Raw genomic sequence first — 14,078 nt, 5'->3', positions numbered from 1 at the left:
TGTTAATTCATTTTTTAGATTAGAATCAGTCTAAACATTATGGCACAGACAGCAGCACACAGGGCACTAACGCCTTCAACACGTTATATGGTCTGACACCAATTGTTAAAGTTCACCTGAGACTGTAACTTCCTAAAAAAGTAGTTTTGCAATTTACATATGAAAGAATTGAAACTAACATGATCATTCTAACAGATGAGAAATTTAACAAACAATCAAGGTATTTTTCAATGTATAATTTCAGTTACATCACACTGTAAACTTTTGCTATAAATTCTGTGTCTTACAATTGTGTACTCCATAAACACCTGATGAAGGAGCAGTGCTATAAAAGCTAGTGCTTCCAATTAAACCTATTGGACTATAACCTGGTGTTGTGTGATTTTTAACTTAGATTAAAACTTTCATATGTTATAATGGGATATGTTGGCTTCTGTTCTTTGATATGAAAATCCCATAACATGATTTGTAGCAAACTGCCCAGCCTTCAGGACAAGAACACCGTACAACCCTGCCACAGTAGCCGCTGCAAGACATGTCAGAGTGTCGACACTAGTAATACTATTACACATGGGGACGCCTCCCACTATGTACGCAGCGAGTACTCATGTGACTTGGCAAACGTGGTCTATCTCATACATTGCAGACAGGATGTCCTCAGGAATGGTACATTGGCACGAACGAGCAGATGCCACGACAACGGATGAATGGACACCACACAACAATCTTCAGGCAGGAGTGTTCCTTCCAGGCCAAGGAACACTTCAGCGGTCTGTGAGATTTGGCCGTCAGGTGACCATCCTCCGAGGCGGACTTTGGGACAAGCAACAACGCAGCGTGGCTGAGCAGAAGCTGATAGCACAATTCGGTACCCATGGGAATGGCCTCAACCAGGGCCTTGGGTTCATGTAATACTACTGGTGACCCCACTACATGATACACACACATCCCCTCCCTCATACAAAAGCTCTCTTTCATATGCATACAAATACACTCCCTGCACTCACATCGACACACGTACCCTCTCACACATACCCCATCACACTCACATACACACATTTAACCAAGCTTATACACACACACACACACACTCTACCAGGTGCAGTCACACCCACACACTCACATGCACACTCAATCTGTCGCTCCTACATGCGAACACATATTAGCTTATGGGGTGAATTTGTTTTTGCAAAATTACATTTTATTTTGCTCAAAAACTGCACGAATCCATGTAAAACTCTGTAAAACTATGCAGAGGATTTGTCAGTCTGACACAGCATTGGGACACAAACAGACTTCACACCTATTGTTTAAAAGCCTGAGCTATCTTGAGATTGTAGTTTAAAAAAAACTCTGGGATTTACATAGCAAAGAACAGAAACCAGCATATCCCATTATAAAAGATGCAAATTTTAATCTAAGACTGTTTACTGTATCACACCTCCATGACACTGGATTCCTTTGACTATAAATTCTGTGAGCATGATTTTAACCTCCACAACCACCTGATGAAGGAGCAGCGCTCCAAAAGCTAGTGCTTCCAAATAAATCTGTTGGACTATAACCTGGTGTTGTGATTTTTAACTCTAACTTTCCAAATTCTAAGGAATACAACTTTTGTTTGAGTAATACAGCCTTAGATTTTGGAATTCATATAGACCTTTTGGTTTACTACCTTTCACTTCTCTTTTTGACCAAGGTTCTTTAAATTACACAAGTGGATATTTCCAGTTAGGGCATTGATTGATTTATTTATTGTCATTGTACCAAAGCACAGTGAAAAGCTTTGATTATGAACAGTGCAGGTAGATCATAGTAGGTAAGGATGTATAGAACAAAAGATTTAGATGGAGGCATATGGATAACATTGCACAGGGCATTCAAGAGAGATCAATGTTTGCAAGATCAGCAATATTTGAGCATAGAGAGTCCATTCAATACTCTAATAACAGACGGGAAGAAGCTGTCCCAGAATCTACTGGTGCATGTGTTCAGGCTTCTGTATCTTCTGCCGGGTGGAAGAGGTTGTAGGAGAAGGAGTGCGAAGGGTCTTTGATGACGTTGACAGCCTTTCTGGGCCGTGATCCGTGTAAAGCTTGCGTGATGGCCTGGGCTATGTACACCACCCTCAGTAGTTTCTTACAATTCTGGGCACAGCAGTTGCCACACCAGACCTTTATGAACCCTGATAGTATGCCTTTAATTGTACATCTGTTGACGTTGGTGAGGGTGCTTATGGATGTGCCAAATTTCCTGAGCCACCTGAGGAAGAAGAGGCATTGCTATGTCTTCTTGACCGTCGCAACTACATGGGAAGACCAGGACACATTGTCAGTTAACATCTCTCTGAGGAACTTGACACTCTCCACCCTTTCAACCTCAGTTCCATTGACATGGGTGGGGGTGTGTTTTCATCCTTTCTTATTTAAGTCAATGATCAGTTCTTTAGTTTTATTGACATTGAGAGAGTGGTTGTTCTTATTGCACCACGTCACCAAACCTTCTATCTCCCTTCTGTATTTTGACTCGTCATTGTTAGATATTCATTCTATTAATCGTGTTGTCAGTGAGCATATAGATGGCATTCATTTAGAATTTGGCAACACAGTCGTGGCTGTATAGGGAGTACATTAAGGGATTGAGGATGGATCCTTGGGGGATCCAGTGTTGAGGTTTTCATGTGAACGGTGTAGTTACCTATCCTCATTGATTGCAGTCTAAGGGTCAGAAAGTTGAGAATCCAATTGCAGAGGGTGGCACCAAGACGAAGGTCACGGAGTTTTGACATCAGTCTGAAGGGCATAATTATGTTAAAGGGGGAGCTGTAGTCAATCAATAGGAGTCTGACATAGGTGTCCTTGCTGTCTAGATGGTCCAGGATCAAATGCTGGGCTAGGGATATGGCATCCGCTGTGGACCTGTTACGCTGGTAGGCAAATTGTGGGGGATCAAGGCCGGCTGGGAGACTAGAATTGACCAGCCTCTCGAAGCATCTCATGATTATAGAGGTCAGACCACTGGGCAGTAGTCATTAAGGCACACTGCATGTGCTTTCTTAGGAATGAAGATGTTGGTGGTCTTCTTAAAGCAGGTGGGGACTATGGCTTGTAGGAGGAGAAGGTGAAGATGTCACTGAATATCTCTGCCAGTTGATCTGCACAGGATCGGAGTGCTGGAATGGGGACACTGTCCGGGCCCGTCGCTTTCCTTGCATTGGCATGCACAGCTCTTACATTTACTAAATAGTTAAATGCTTCTAATGATTCGCCTGCAGTTTTACCCATTAATACATCAGCCCTTTGCACTGCCTTCAGTTTTTTCCCATCCCTCCAGAGTCCATGTCATCCAAATTTAAAACCTTAGTTCATGATTCATCCTTCTTCAACTAGATCCAAGCGAAATCACAACTGATGAGAATTCCTTTAAAGAGATAAGTGCACATGCAATTCCAAATAAGCAGAGAATTCTTGAAGTCAAACACACTTGGTCTAGATAATAATGACCAAACTTTACAGTGTATCTGGAAAATGGCTCGCTTATGTTTACTTCTTTGTTCACTCCTAAACCTCTTCTTTCCTTCATGTCTGTTCTCCTCTGTGTCAGAGGCAGTTTTGTCTATCCCCTGGTGTAAGTCTCAGATAGCTTTAACAGATGATATAGTTCGATTAAGACTTTCTATGTAAAGGCAATGTATCTGAAGCATTCCTTGTGCAGTAAGTTCATGTAGAAGAACTGATCATTTAAGTTCTGCTTATATAATGATCTCCTGCACATTGTCCTTCTCTTCCTTCTTCTATGAATTGCTCATGGTCTTCTTGCCACATCCCCATGTCTTCCTTCTCCTATCCCAAAAGTATCACATTGATTATCACTACAGCTCAACCTATAACATTGTAGCACCAGCAAATTCTTTCCCTTAGCAGTCAGAATTAAATTTGGACAGTGTTAATTCAGAAAGCAAGTTAATTCAAATATTTTATTCATCAATTTAAGAAGTTATGGCATGTGCCCTGAACACAAATGGAGCTTCCAAACTCTCAATGTGGTGAGCAACGAATTTCCAACTTGCAATGAATATTGCATAATGACTGACATACTGGATGTTTAAATGTTTGTTTTGTGCCTTACGAACAGGCATAGTTATTGTGTTTCTAGGTACAGGGCTCCAGAAATCTGCAATGTGGTGCATCTCTAACAAATATTGAGGACAGACAATCAGAAATTTGTTCATGATAGATACTCTAACATCAGGAAAAATATCCTAACTTAACCATTGCTAGAAGTAGTTCTTCAGCATTCACTTACTAATGGAGGCACAAATTCCAGTTTAAAAAGCAAGTGATTGGTGGGTTTGAGAATTGGTTCGGGTCCCCTCCTCACAAGAGATTTTCATTTTATACCCAATTGTCCTTTTATAAGGAAGGTACACTGCAAATTTCAAAACATGACTTGCTTAGTTTCAGAAATCTATAGTATAATCACAATCTGGACCTATGGATAGCCAGCCATACCTCCATGTACTATAAGCAAAGGTGAATTCACCCCAAAAAAGGGACTTTTCGCTCCCATTTATGTTAAAAGACATCTTGGGAGCTTCTCCTTAACAGGTCATTCTGGAAAGTTCAACCAAAAGCTAGGATCAAGTTTGCCTACATCACAGCCTAGTTCTAGATTTTCAGCACCTGGATAAAGTACTGATGGTTACTAAGAGGAAAGAAAATGTGGATTGAAAAGTACATAAGAAACTGAAAGGTAAAGGCAAGAAAATATTAAATGTGGGGAAGAAAGTAATTCTCATTACACCACTCCTGGTGATTCTAGTTAATTTTCTGAGGACAAGCAGTGCCAGATACCATTACCAGTGCAACCTGTGGCACTGCCTGCTTCCAGTAGTCTGCATAATGCCACTATCCAAACAAATATTTCCAAGTTGTAAATCTTTGGAACATAGGTATCTGATGTATTAGGGCAACATTTACTATTGATAGACAGCACATATCAATAAAAACATGGCAGTCAAAAAACAGATTCCTTACCTTTCTTCAAACAAGGAAATCTAAAAAGTTTGACAAATCCAAAGTCATCTCCAGATACGAGTATAGCGCTGCCAAAGTTCGCATCCACAAAATTGATGTCTGTAATGTCTGTGTATTTAGGCCAAATTCCATTTACTTCAGGTCCAATTACACAAGTCCACGTGGCCCAGTGAATTCCTTTTATTTCATCTTTACTTGTTAAGTGCTTTCCAGCTTAAAAACATATTTGGTCAATTAACACAGAAAATTCCATATTTTATTCACATTTTAAAAACACAGGCTGGATAAATAGTGTTGGGCTGAAAAATGTGTTGCTGTAAAAGCGCAGCAGGTCAGGCAGCATCCAAGGAACAGGAGAACCGAGATTTCGGGCATAAGCCCTTCTTCAGGAATGAGGAAGGTGTGCCAAGCAGGCTAAGATAAAAGGTAGGGAGGAGGAACTTGGGGAGGAGCGTTGGGAATGCGATAGGTGGAAGGAGGTTAAGGTGAGGGTGATAGGCCGGAGAGGGGGTGGGGGCGGAGAGATCGGGAAGAAGATTGCTGGTCAAGAAGGCAGTGCTGAGTCCGAGGGTTGGAACTGAGATAAGGTAGGGAGAGGGGAAATGAGGAAGCTGGAGAACCCCTCGCCTTAACTTCCTTCCACCTATCGCATTCCCAACACCTCTCCCCCAAGTCCCTCTTCCCTATCTTTTATCTTAGTCTGCTTGGCACACCTTCCTCATTCCTGAAGAAGGGCTTATGCCCGAAACGTTGATTCTCCTGCTCCTTGGATGCTGCCTGACCTGCTGCGCTTTTCCAGCAACACATTTTTCAGCTCTGATCTCCAGCATCTGCAGTCCTCACTTTCTCCCATAAATAGTGTTGGCTCAATTTAATAGCCAACAAAATGCAAATTTCTACATTTTAAGGTAAATATTGTCATGTAACTTCATTCAATATGTACCAAAATATAAGAATAATTTTTTTTACAAGACACCACAAAGCCAAAATGGATTTTTGCTCAAAACAATAAACAATGCTTGGTCAACTATAGCTGCAAATTTCACTAGGAGGTTACTCCCAGTCTTTCTGCATTTAAAGGAAACAATGCAGGCAAGTCATGCTGCGATTATAATACAGAAGTGAATAGCACTCACCATTATTATGGGGTAAATTGAGCAGCAACATCTGACAATGGCAAATGCACAGTAAATGGTGGAAATCCAGAAGTTTTGTTCAAGGATAACTTGCTCTTCCATCCTGTGCGCTATTACAGTTGTCACTATTAGGTTCCATATTAAAATAACTGGAAATTCATGTACTTGACCTCTAGATTCACACTAAATATGGCTGTAAAAGTTAGGCTGATGCATTCATGTGCAAGAATGTTTTTAATGGCATTATAAATGATAAATAATTGCTGAAATACCTCTGTGGCCGCAAAAATTAAATTAATGTGAAGTCTCAGTTCCTCAGAAGAAAAGTAGTATTAGAGATGCTCTTTTACTACTGGCTGCATAATCAAGACCATTGTTTTAAATAATAAAATTGCTTAAATGAAATATTTTTCAGAGAAAGAGTTTTTATGAAATTCTTTCAACATTGCTTCTAGGCCTGATGCACCACTTAATTTTAAAAGAGCTATCCCTTCTAATTTACAGAAGTGTAATTGTAGAACATACATATGTGGCAAAGAACATCAAAAATATAGCCACACATATTTTAATGATATCTTTTTAATTTAAATGGTGGCTTAGGTAACACAAAATTCATACTACAAGCCATTGTGTAATCAAAAGATAATGATGAACTTCAGAGTAATTATGAGCTTTTAAATTTAAAGACACTGTGAATCTTGCACAAAGATCCCAGTTAATGGGTAGGATCTTCTAATCTGGGGGCAAGTTTGGTGGCAGGACCAGAAATGAGCATCACTTTGTTTTTGGGCAGGACAGCTTTTCTAACACCATTATGTTGTGGTCAACCAATTAGATATGCATGTGGAGGGCAGTAAATCCTGTGGCATGGTGAGCAAGATGTCAATGATCCATTGTTGTCTTGTAGGATCAATGGTCCAAGTGTATTATTTAAAAGGCACCTTGATAGCTATTCATTCATTGCAAGCAAGGACATCAACCTGGGACTTATACCGCAGACAATTATTGAGTCCTTCTCAATCCCAGCTGTCTTGTTGCTTAGGATGCCTCCAAAAAGATAATGAGCAGCTCCACAGTTCAGCAATGTCTCAAACAAAGGATCTCTTCACTTTCCTGGATGTACTGGAGGAGAACCTATTTCCCAATGGCAAGAGTTCCTCCCATCTGTCCAAGGTGGCCTGAATAGAGCTTGCAGCAAGGAATAGCACCAGTGGGTTCACTCCAGAACATGGGTACAGTACAGGAAAAGAATAAATAACCTGCTGTGTTCCACATGGGTAGGTAGCAGCATATTGAAACTGCAAAGAGCTACTCATAGGATGTCAAGCAGTGTAATCAGCAGATGAAATATGTAGGTTGAATGAGCAGGAAGCTATTCACTACATAAATGTTTCAGTTGCAGAGAAGAGTGGATCCCAAGCACCTACTGGGGAGGGCTCAGGTGCACATGCTTACAAAATGGTTATGCATCCATAGGAATGACAATCATTCGGAGTGCAGAAGAACTCATAATCGCTGGGGGAAAACAGGAAGATTTTTAAAATAACTCTCACCTTCTTTTTGGAGAAGGCTGTAGGACTTGTTGGGGAAAGATGGGATTGAGCTTCTGTGGATGGAGAAATCAAAGTCTCCCAACATAGATGCCTCCATGTTGCTGTCGCTCGATGGACATACAGAACAGGCACCTGAAATATCACTGTGAATAGGAATAGGGTGTTACCATCATCTTGTACTTTATATTCTCCTCTGAAAGTTCTGGCAGAAAGACCACATGGTAGAGGCAACTCGGAGAAAATGAGGACTGCAGATGCTGGAGACCAGAGTTGAAAAATGTGGTACTGGAAACACAGCAGGCCGGGCAGCATCCGAGGAACAGGAGAATCAACGTTTTGGGCATAAGCCCTTCTTCAGGAATGAGGCTATCCGGGGTTTGGGACTGAGATAAGGTGGGGGGAGGGGAAATGAGGAAGCTGGAGAAATCTACATTCATCCCGTGTGGTTGGAGGGTTCTTAGGTGGAAGATGAGGTGCTCTTCCTCCAGGCATCGTGTGGTCAGGGTCTGGCGATGAAGGAGGCCAAGGATCTGCATGTCTTTGGCGGAGTGGGAGGGGGAGTTAAAGTGCTCAGCCACGGGCGGTTGGGTTGGTTGGTGCGGGTGTCCCAGAGGTGTTCCCTGAAACGTTCCGCAAGTAGGCGGCCTGTCTCCCCAATTTAGAGGAGACCACATCGGGTGCAATGGATACAGTCAATGATGTGTGTGGAAGTGCAAGTGAATTTGCGACAGATATGGAAGGATCCATTGGGGCCTTGGAGGGAGGTGAGGGGGGAGGTGTGGGCGCAAGTTTTGCACTTCTTGCGGTTGCAGGGGAAGGTGCCAGGAGTGGAGGTTGGGTTGGTGGGGGGTGTGGACCCGACGAGGGAGTCGCGGAGGGAGTGGTCTCTCCGGAACGCTGATAGGGGTGGGGAGAGAAATATATCCCTGGTGGTGGGGTCTGTTTGGAGGTGGGCAATCTACATGGTAGAGGCAACCTATCATGCCTCTATTTCTGAGGATAAAGATTTAGAATGCCTCCCTAGCTCTATTTCTGAGGATAAAGACTTAGAATCCAAGAGGATGCATTGTAACAGTATTAAACTGTATTCTCCACAAGCAAAGACATTCATCAAGGTGTTGACATTGTAGTTTAGGATCAGGATCACAATCTGCTGAGCACATCACAATTACTTCTCCACAGCCGGAGGATGTAGGAGCCGAGGTTGTAGACATTCTGAAATATTGGAGACAAGGACCCTTCTAAGCCTCATGCAGATGATGAGCCTTCAGATTCAGACATAAAAGACATGGACCTCAAATGTCAGGTAGAGATGCCAGAGGTCTTGCATGGACTTCAGGAAAGGCTAACGTCCCTTTTATACATTGTCATAACAGCTTCATGAGTACCGACAAATTTCTGGCAAGTGAGCAGTTGCTTTCCTTCATGGAGAAGGTGGCAAAAACTGATAATGGTCTGATCAGACACAGCATTCAGTGGGTGCAGGTTATGTGTTCACACCTGCATTTTACACATGGCTGTGACATAGACATAGATGTAGAGTTACAGTTGCAAAGGGAGAGGGAGACCTCGCCAATAAACTCTCCATTTTTTAACTTTATGCTGGAAGACAATGCATCAGTATACCAATCAGCATTCATGGAACCTCAGATCAGCTGTGCAACTCACAGCTTAGAGGGAACATTAGACCTGGCATGTTGACATCCCTCCAGGTGCTCTGTGTCCTTGTGAAGAAGAGGAAGTGTGATTTTGCACCAGAGAGGTAGATTGCTAACAAGGCATCCTGGAGCCTTCATTCTCGGATACGAATGGAGCCTGCCTCCCTTTAACCAGAGACACCCATCACCTCCACCAGACAGGCTGAGGATGGTACACTTGCAGCTGTGCAGGAGACCCTTAGCAAATCAAAGTCCTCCAGGTGCCAGATCAGAGATGACAGCCACCGGGGTCATCATAGGCAACTGAGGAAGCAGTCAGCAGATTGTCAGCATCTCAGCAGAGTGCTTAGAAAACAGAAAATAAGAAATTACACGAACAGAGGTGTCTAACTATTTAGAAGTGTTTCAGATGTACATATGCTTAATTCCACTTTAATCATGTATATTTAATAATGCTGAAATTAATTCCCAATCAATTTTGCAATGTGTGGACCAGTGACACTCAATATCATGAGTGACATTTGAGGAGACTGATAGGTATTGGGTTGAACCTTGAGCAACATTTGTAAACTTGAGGCCTTGGAACACATCTGCAAATCCATTAAGTAGTGATCACACGATTATCATCCACTTGGGGCTATTATCTAAACAGCGCCTGCAGCTAAGTCTGTGCATACCTTCCTGGTGTCTGCACGACAGATCTTTGCAAAGCGCTACCCTCATGCCTCATTAACACATTCTCCACTTTAGTGTTTTCCTGCCATATTAAGATTGCCTTTGGCTTCCCATGTTGCATGCATCTGGTGTGCTATGCCAAAGTGTTATGATCACAATTGGTAGTAACGCTGGAGAAGACATATTCCAGAGTGAAACCTGGCCTCATCAACCCTAAGTTTTAATTTAGAAACTCGGTTATGGTGGTCCTCAGTCAGACATATTCTTAAAAAGCTGCTAAAACACTATTATTGGAAAAAACTAAGTTTATAACGTTACAGAAAGCAATTTGGAAAGTCTTCACATAGACAAAAAGAAATTAAAATCACCAATTTTCCCAGCAATCTCCTTTTTAAGACATTCCACTCCAGTGAAGTATCACTCCCATCTTCACTATAAAAAGCATTTATTTTGGTAAACTTCTGCACATTAACTGTACTGGATTCTTTTCATTACCAACTCTCCCCCAACACACAGAACACTGACTAATTCATTGACATTTATCATGGAATTTAGGAATATCTCAAGGTTTTAACTACTTTTAGGCTGTTACAGTACATCAGCTGGTATGAACTGAACCCACTTCTGATCTCTGGGTACTTTCTGTAGGTTATAAAAGCTCAACTTAGTAAAACAATATCTAGTTCCACAAATAAGTCCAGCAACAGCCTGACTGTCAGACTCATGAAATAATATGCTACAGACAATGCCCCACACCCCACCATCACCATCCCTGGGTATGACTCATCTTAGCAGCAAGACAGACCCACTAGAAGTGGTAGCACAGTGATAACCAGACAGGAAAGAGAGAGTTCCTCTGTGAGTCCTCAACAACATTCACTCTAGACCCAAGAAGTCTCATAGTAACAGGTCACACATAGGCAAAACTCCCCAGCTGATTACCACTTCTTAAGCTCAAATGTACTGAATCAGTACTCCATCATATTGAACACCACTTGATGGAAGCATAGAGGGTGGCAAGGACACAGAATGAACTAAAGATGGGGGACAGTAATATCAACACTGAGTGTGGCTCAGTAACACCATTACAAATTGATCTTGCCTCATCTTAAAAGACATAGCTACTAGACTTGAACTGTGGCAGATGGTGAGGAAATCAACAAGAGGGAGAAAAATCCACTTGATCATCATTTTCCCCAATCTACTGGTCACAGATGCATCTATCCTTGACAATATTGTTAGAAGTGACTACCAATTTAGAGGACAGCATGGTGGCTCAGTGGTTAGCACTGCTGCCTCAGTGCCAGAGACATAGGTTCAATTCCAGCCTTGGGTGATCGTATGGAATTCATACGTTCTCCCCATATATGTGTGGATTTCCTCGGATGCTCCAGTTTCCTTCCAGAGTCAAAAAATGTGCATGTTATGTGGATTGGTCATGCTAAATTGCCCTGTAGTGTCATGAAGAAGGGTTACACCTGCAACATTGACTTCTCCACCTCCTGATGCTGTCTGGCTTGCTGTGTTCTTCCAGCCTTCTGCTTGTCTATCTGTAGTGTGCAGGCTAAGTGGGTTAACTATAGTAAATGTGGGATTATGAGGATAGGGTAGGATGTTCTTTCAAGGGTCACAGTGCAGGCTTGTTGAACTGAATAGCTTATACCTGCACTGTAGGGATTCTATGACTACTGCACAATCCTTATAGATTGGCATGTTTGTGGTGCCTCCACTTTCTTTAGCTTTTCAAAATTGTCCACCACCGTTCTCTAGTGGAAATGGCAGGAGTGCAGAGCTTAGATCTGATCAGTTGGTTGTGGGATTGCATTACCCTGTGTGTTCCACACTGAGTCTTCACAATCATCATGCCTCACAATAAAATGGAGAGTACCATCACCATGCTAAATGGGACAAAGTTGAACAAATTTAGAAGCTCACATCTGGGAATCTATGAGATGCCATAGGCCATCAATAGCAACTTCTAGTCACCCTTCTGTTGGCTACAACCTTTCTTCATGACCAGTCAATACTCTCTCCAAGCCCCACTATGATCCTCTGTTGCATAACTGCCCATGCAAAATGTTCCTCAAGCTACAACTTCAAGCTACGTACTGTACAATTGATCAAGAGCCTCTGCTTCATGTTCTGCTCTGGAACTGCCTCCTCAGAGATCAGCCAATGCTGTCGTGCTCATTGCCTGCCCCACACCACCTCTAAAACCAAGCTCCACTTGAGCTATCATCTCTGCAGTCAACCATCACATTTCAGAAAACTCCAATCATCAGCCCACATTTAGCCCAAATGCACTCTGCCTCCATAGCATCCTTTAAGGCTCCAAATATTGCCTCCTTACTGATCAACAGTTTCTTCAACACTAAACACAAAATTCTCAAAAATGAGCTACTTGTGAAGGAACACAATAATAAAAATAAGTAGCCTTCATGACAAAACTACATTTGTTTTCCACAGCTGCATAGCACTCTCAAGACTTAGTGGTGGGCTCAAAATCAGGTACTGGCCTTGAAGAGATAAACTGCTGATGCAGAATTGACAGTAGTAACCACAAAATTAACCTGATGTAGAAACAGGTATCAAAACTTAAATCTCAGCTGAATCTCAAAAATATCTATGATCTCCCTCAGGTTCTTGAAAACTAGAGACCCATATCTAATCTTCATGTCCTTTATAGGATTCTCAATGTGCTGCCGCCTCCTAAATCTGTACCCATCTTTCCCACAACGTCATGTCTGAACCTCTCCAACTAGCTTTCCACTGAAATTTTCATGAGTATGACTTGGCATACTATCCTTCATTCTAAATATTTCTGCAGCCTTTGGCAGCTAGAATTGACCATATTCCTGCAAAGCATCATCTGTCATCCATCTGAGTGGAACTGCTGTTACCTGTATACAGTATCCAGTTATAACCAGAGAAACACCAGTATTGACCTTATACTGGTCCTGCATCATCACCCCCTCTTTCAAAAAAAATTTACTTGTATGCTTGTAACATAATTAAAATTACAGCAGGTTGCAGATGTATGCTAATAATACGTAGCTCCACTTCACCTCTGGCTACCTTGACGTGGCCTCTGTTGTCAGATGTTTTACTTGACATCCAGTCCTGTACTAAAAATTTCCTCCAAATAAATATTGGGAAGACGAAAGCTATAGATGATTAAATTCGGTCATGGTATGCTTTTTCCCTAAGCTCTCAGGCAACCACATAAAATGAAAATGGGGTCCAAGATATCTTTTAACAGAAAATGTGCAGGTTACCAACTTGTTAACAAGATTTGCCCGCAAGTGCCTCATGACTATTCACAGCCTGCAAAGAGTAAGACACACAGCTGGAGATGATGTTAAATGGAACGAAGGACTTCTCATTACTGCTACTTAAAAGGAATCAAGGGCCACTTAACAGGTTAACTAATGAATTTCTTCTTCTTCTTCTTATATTTCTATTGGTCCACTTCCATGTGTTTTTGGATGTTTTCTACACCTGACCAAAGTCTGAATATTCTAGTGGGAGCAATATGACTGGTTTCGTAAGCATTTTTGATCATTTTAAATCATGTGTTGAAACAAACTGCATCCAGATATGGGTGGCTAGATTGGATTTGCTCTGGAAGAATGAAGATAGACCATGCCTGGAACAAACAGCTGACAAGTCCAAGGAGTTAATGCACTTCATTCTAGGACCTTAAAAGAAGCAGCTGAGATTGTATAAACATTTCATTTTCCAAAATTCCTTAGATTCTGGAAAGGTCACATCAGACTGGAAATAGAGAATGCAAAGTCAGTAATAACAAGGGATAACATATGTTGAGAGTTCTAATTTACTAACAGGCTAAGATCGGAATTGAAATGCATCTTGATTTGTCTCTATCTCTGGGCTAGAATATCAGTGTTCAAGTCTCACCTGCTAGAGGTGTGCCACAACATGTCCAAATGGATTGCTACTTTTTTTGTAAATCCTCTATTCAAGAGGATACTCCAAAAATAAGACATTACAGGCTAGTTG

General features: G+C 41.8%; 1 protein-coding gene across 5 annotated transcripts in view; it reads right to left on the bottom strand.

Moving 5' to 3' along the window:
• LOC122552872 (echinoderm microtubule-associated protein-like 6) overlaps positions 1 to 14,078 on the bottom strand; it is a 525,254-nt gene that overhangs the window by 350,830 nt on the left and 160,346 nt on the right. For all 5 annotated transcript variants that reach the window (XM_043695963.1, XM_043695964.1, XM_043695965.1 and 2 more), the window contains exon 10: positions 5,037 to 5,249. In XM_043695963.1, coding sequence (XP_043551898.1) covers positions 5,037 to 5,249 — 213 coding nt within the window. The remainder of the gene's footprint in view (positions 1 to 5,036; positions 5,250 to 14,078) is intronic.

Source organism: Chiloscyllium plagiosum, chromosome 9 (assembly GCF_004010195.1).
Source record: "Chiloscyllium plagiosum isolate BGI_BamShark_2017 chromosome 9, ASM401019v2, whole genome shotgun sequence".
Classification (NCBI taxonomy): Eukaryota; Metazoa; Chordata; class Chondrichthyes; order Orectolobiformes; family Hemiscylliidae; genus Chiloscyllium; species Chiloscyllium plagiosum.
The sequence above is the reverse complement of the archived record's forward strand: the minus strand, read 5'-3'. Positions and strand labels throughout refer to the sequence as shown.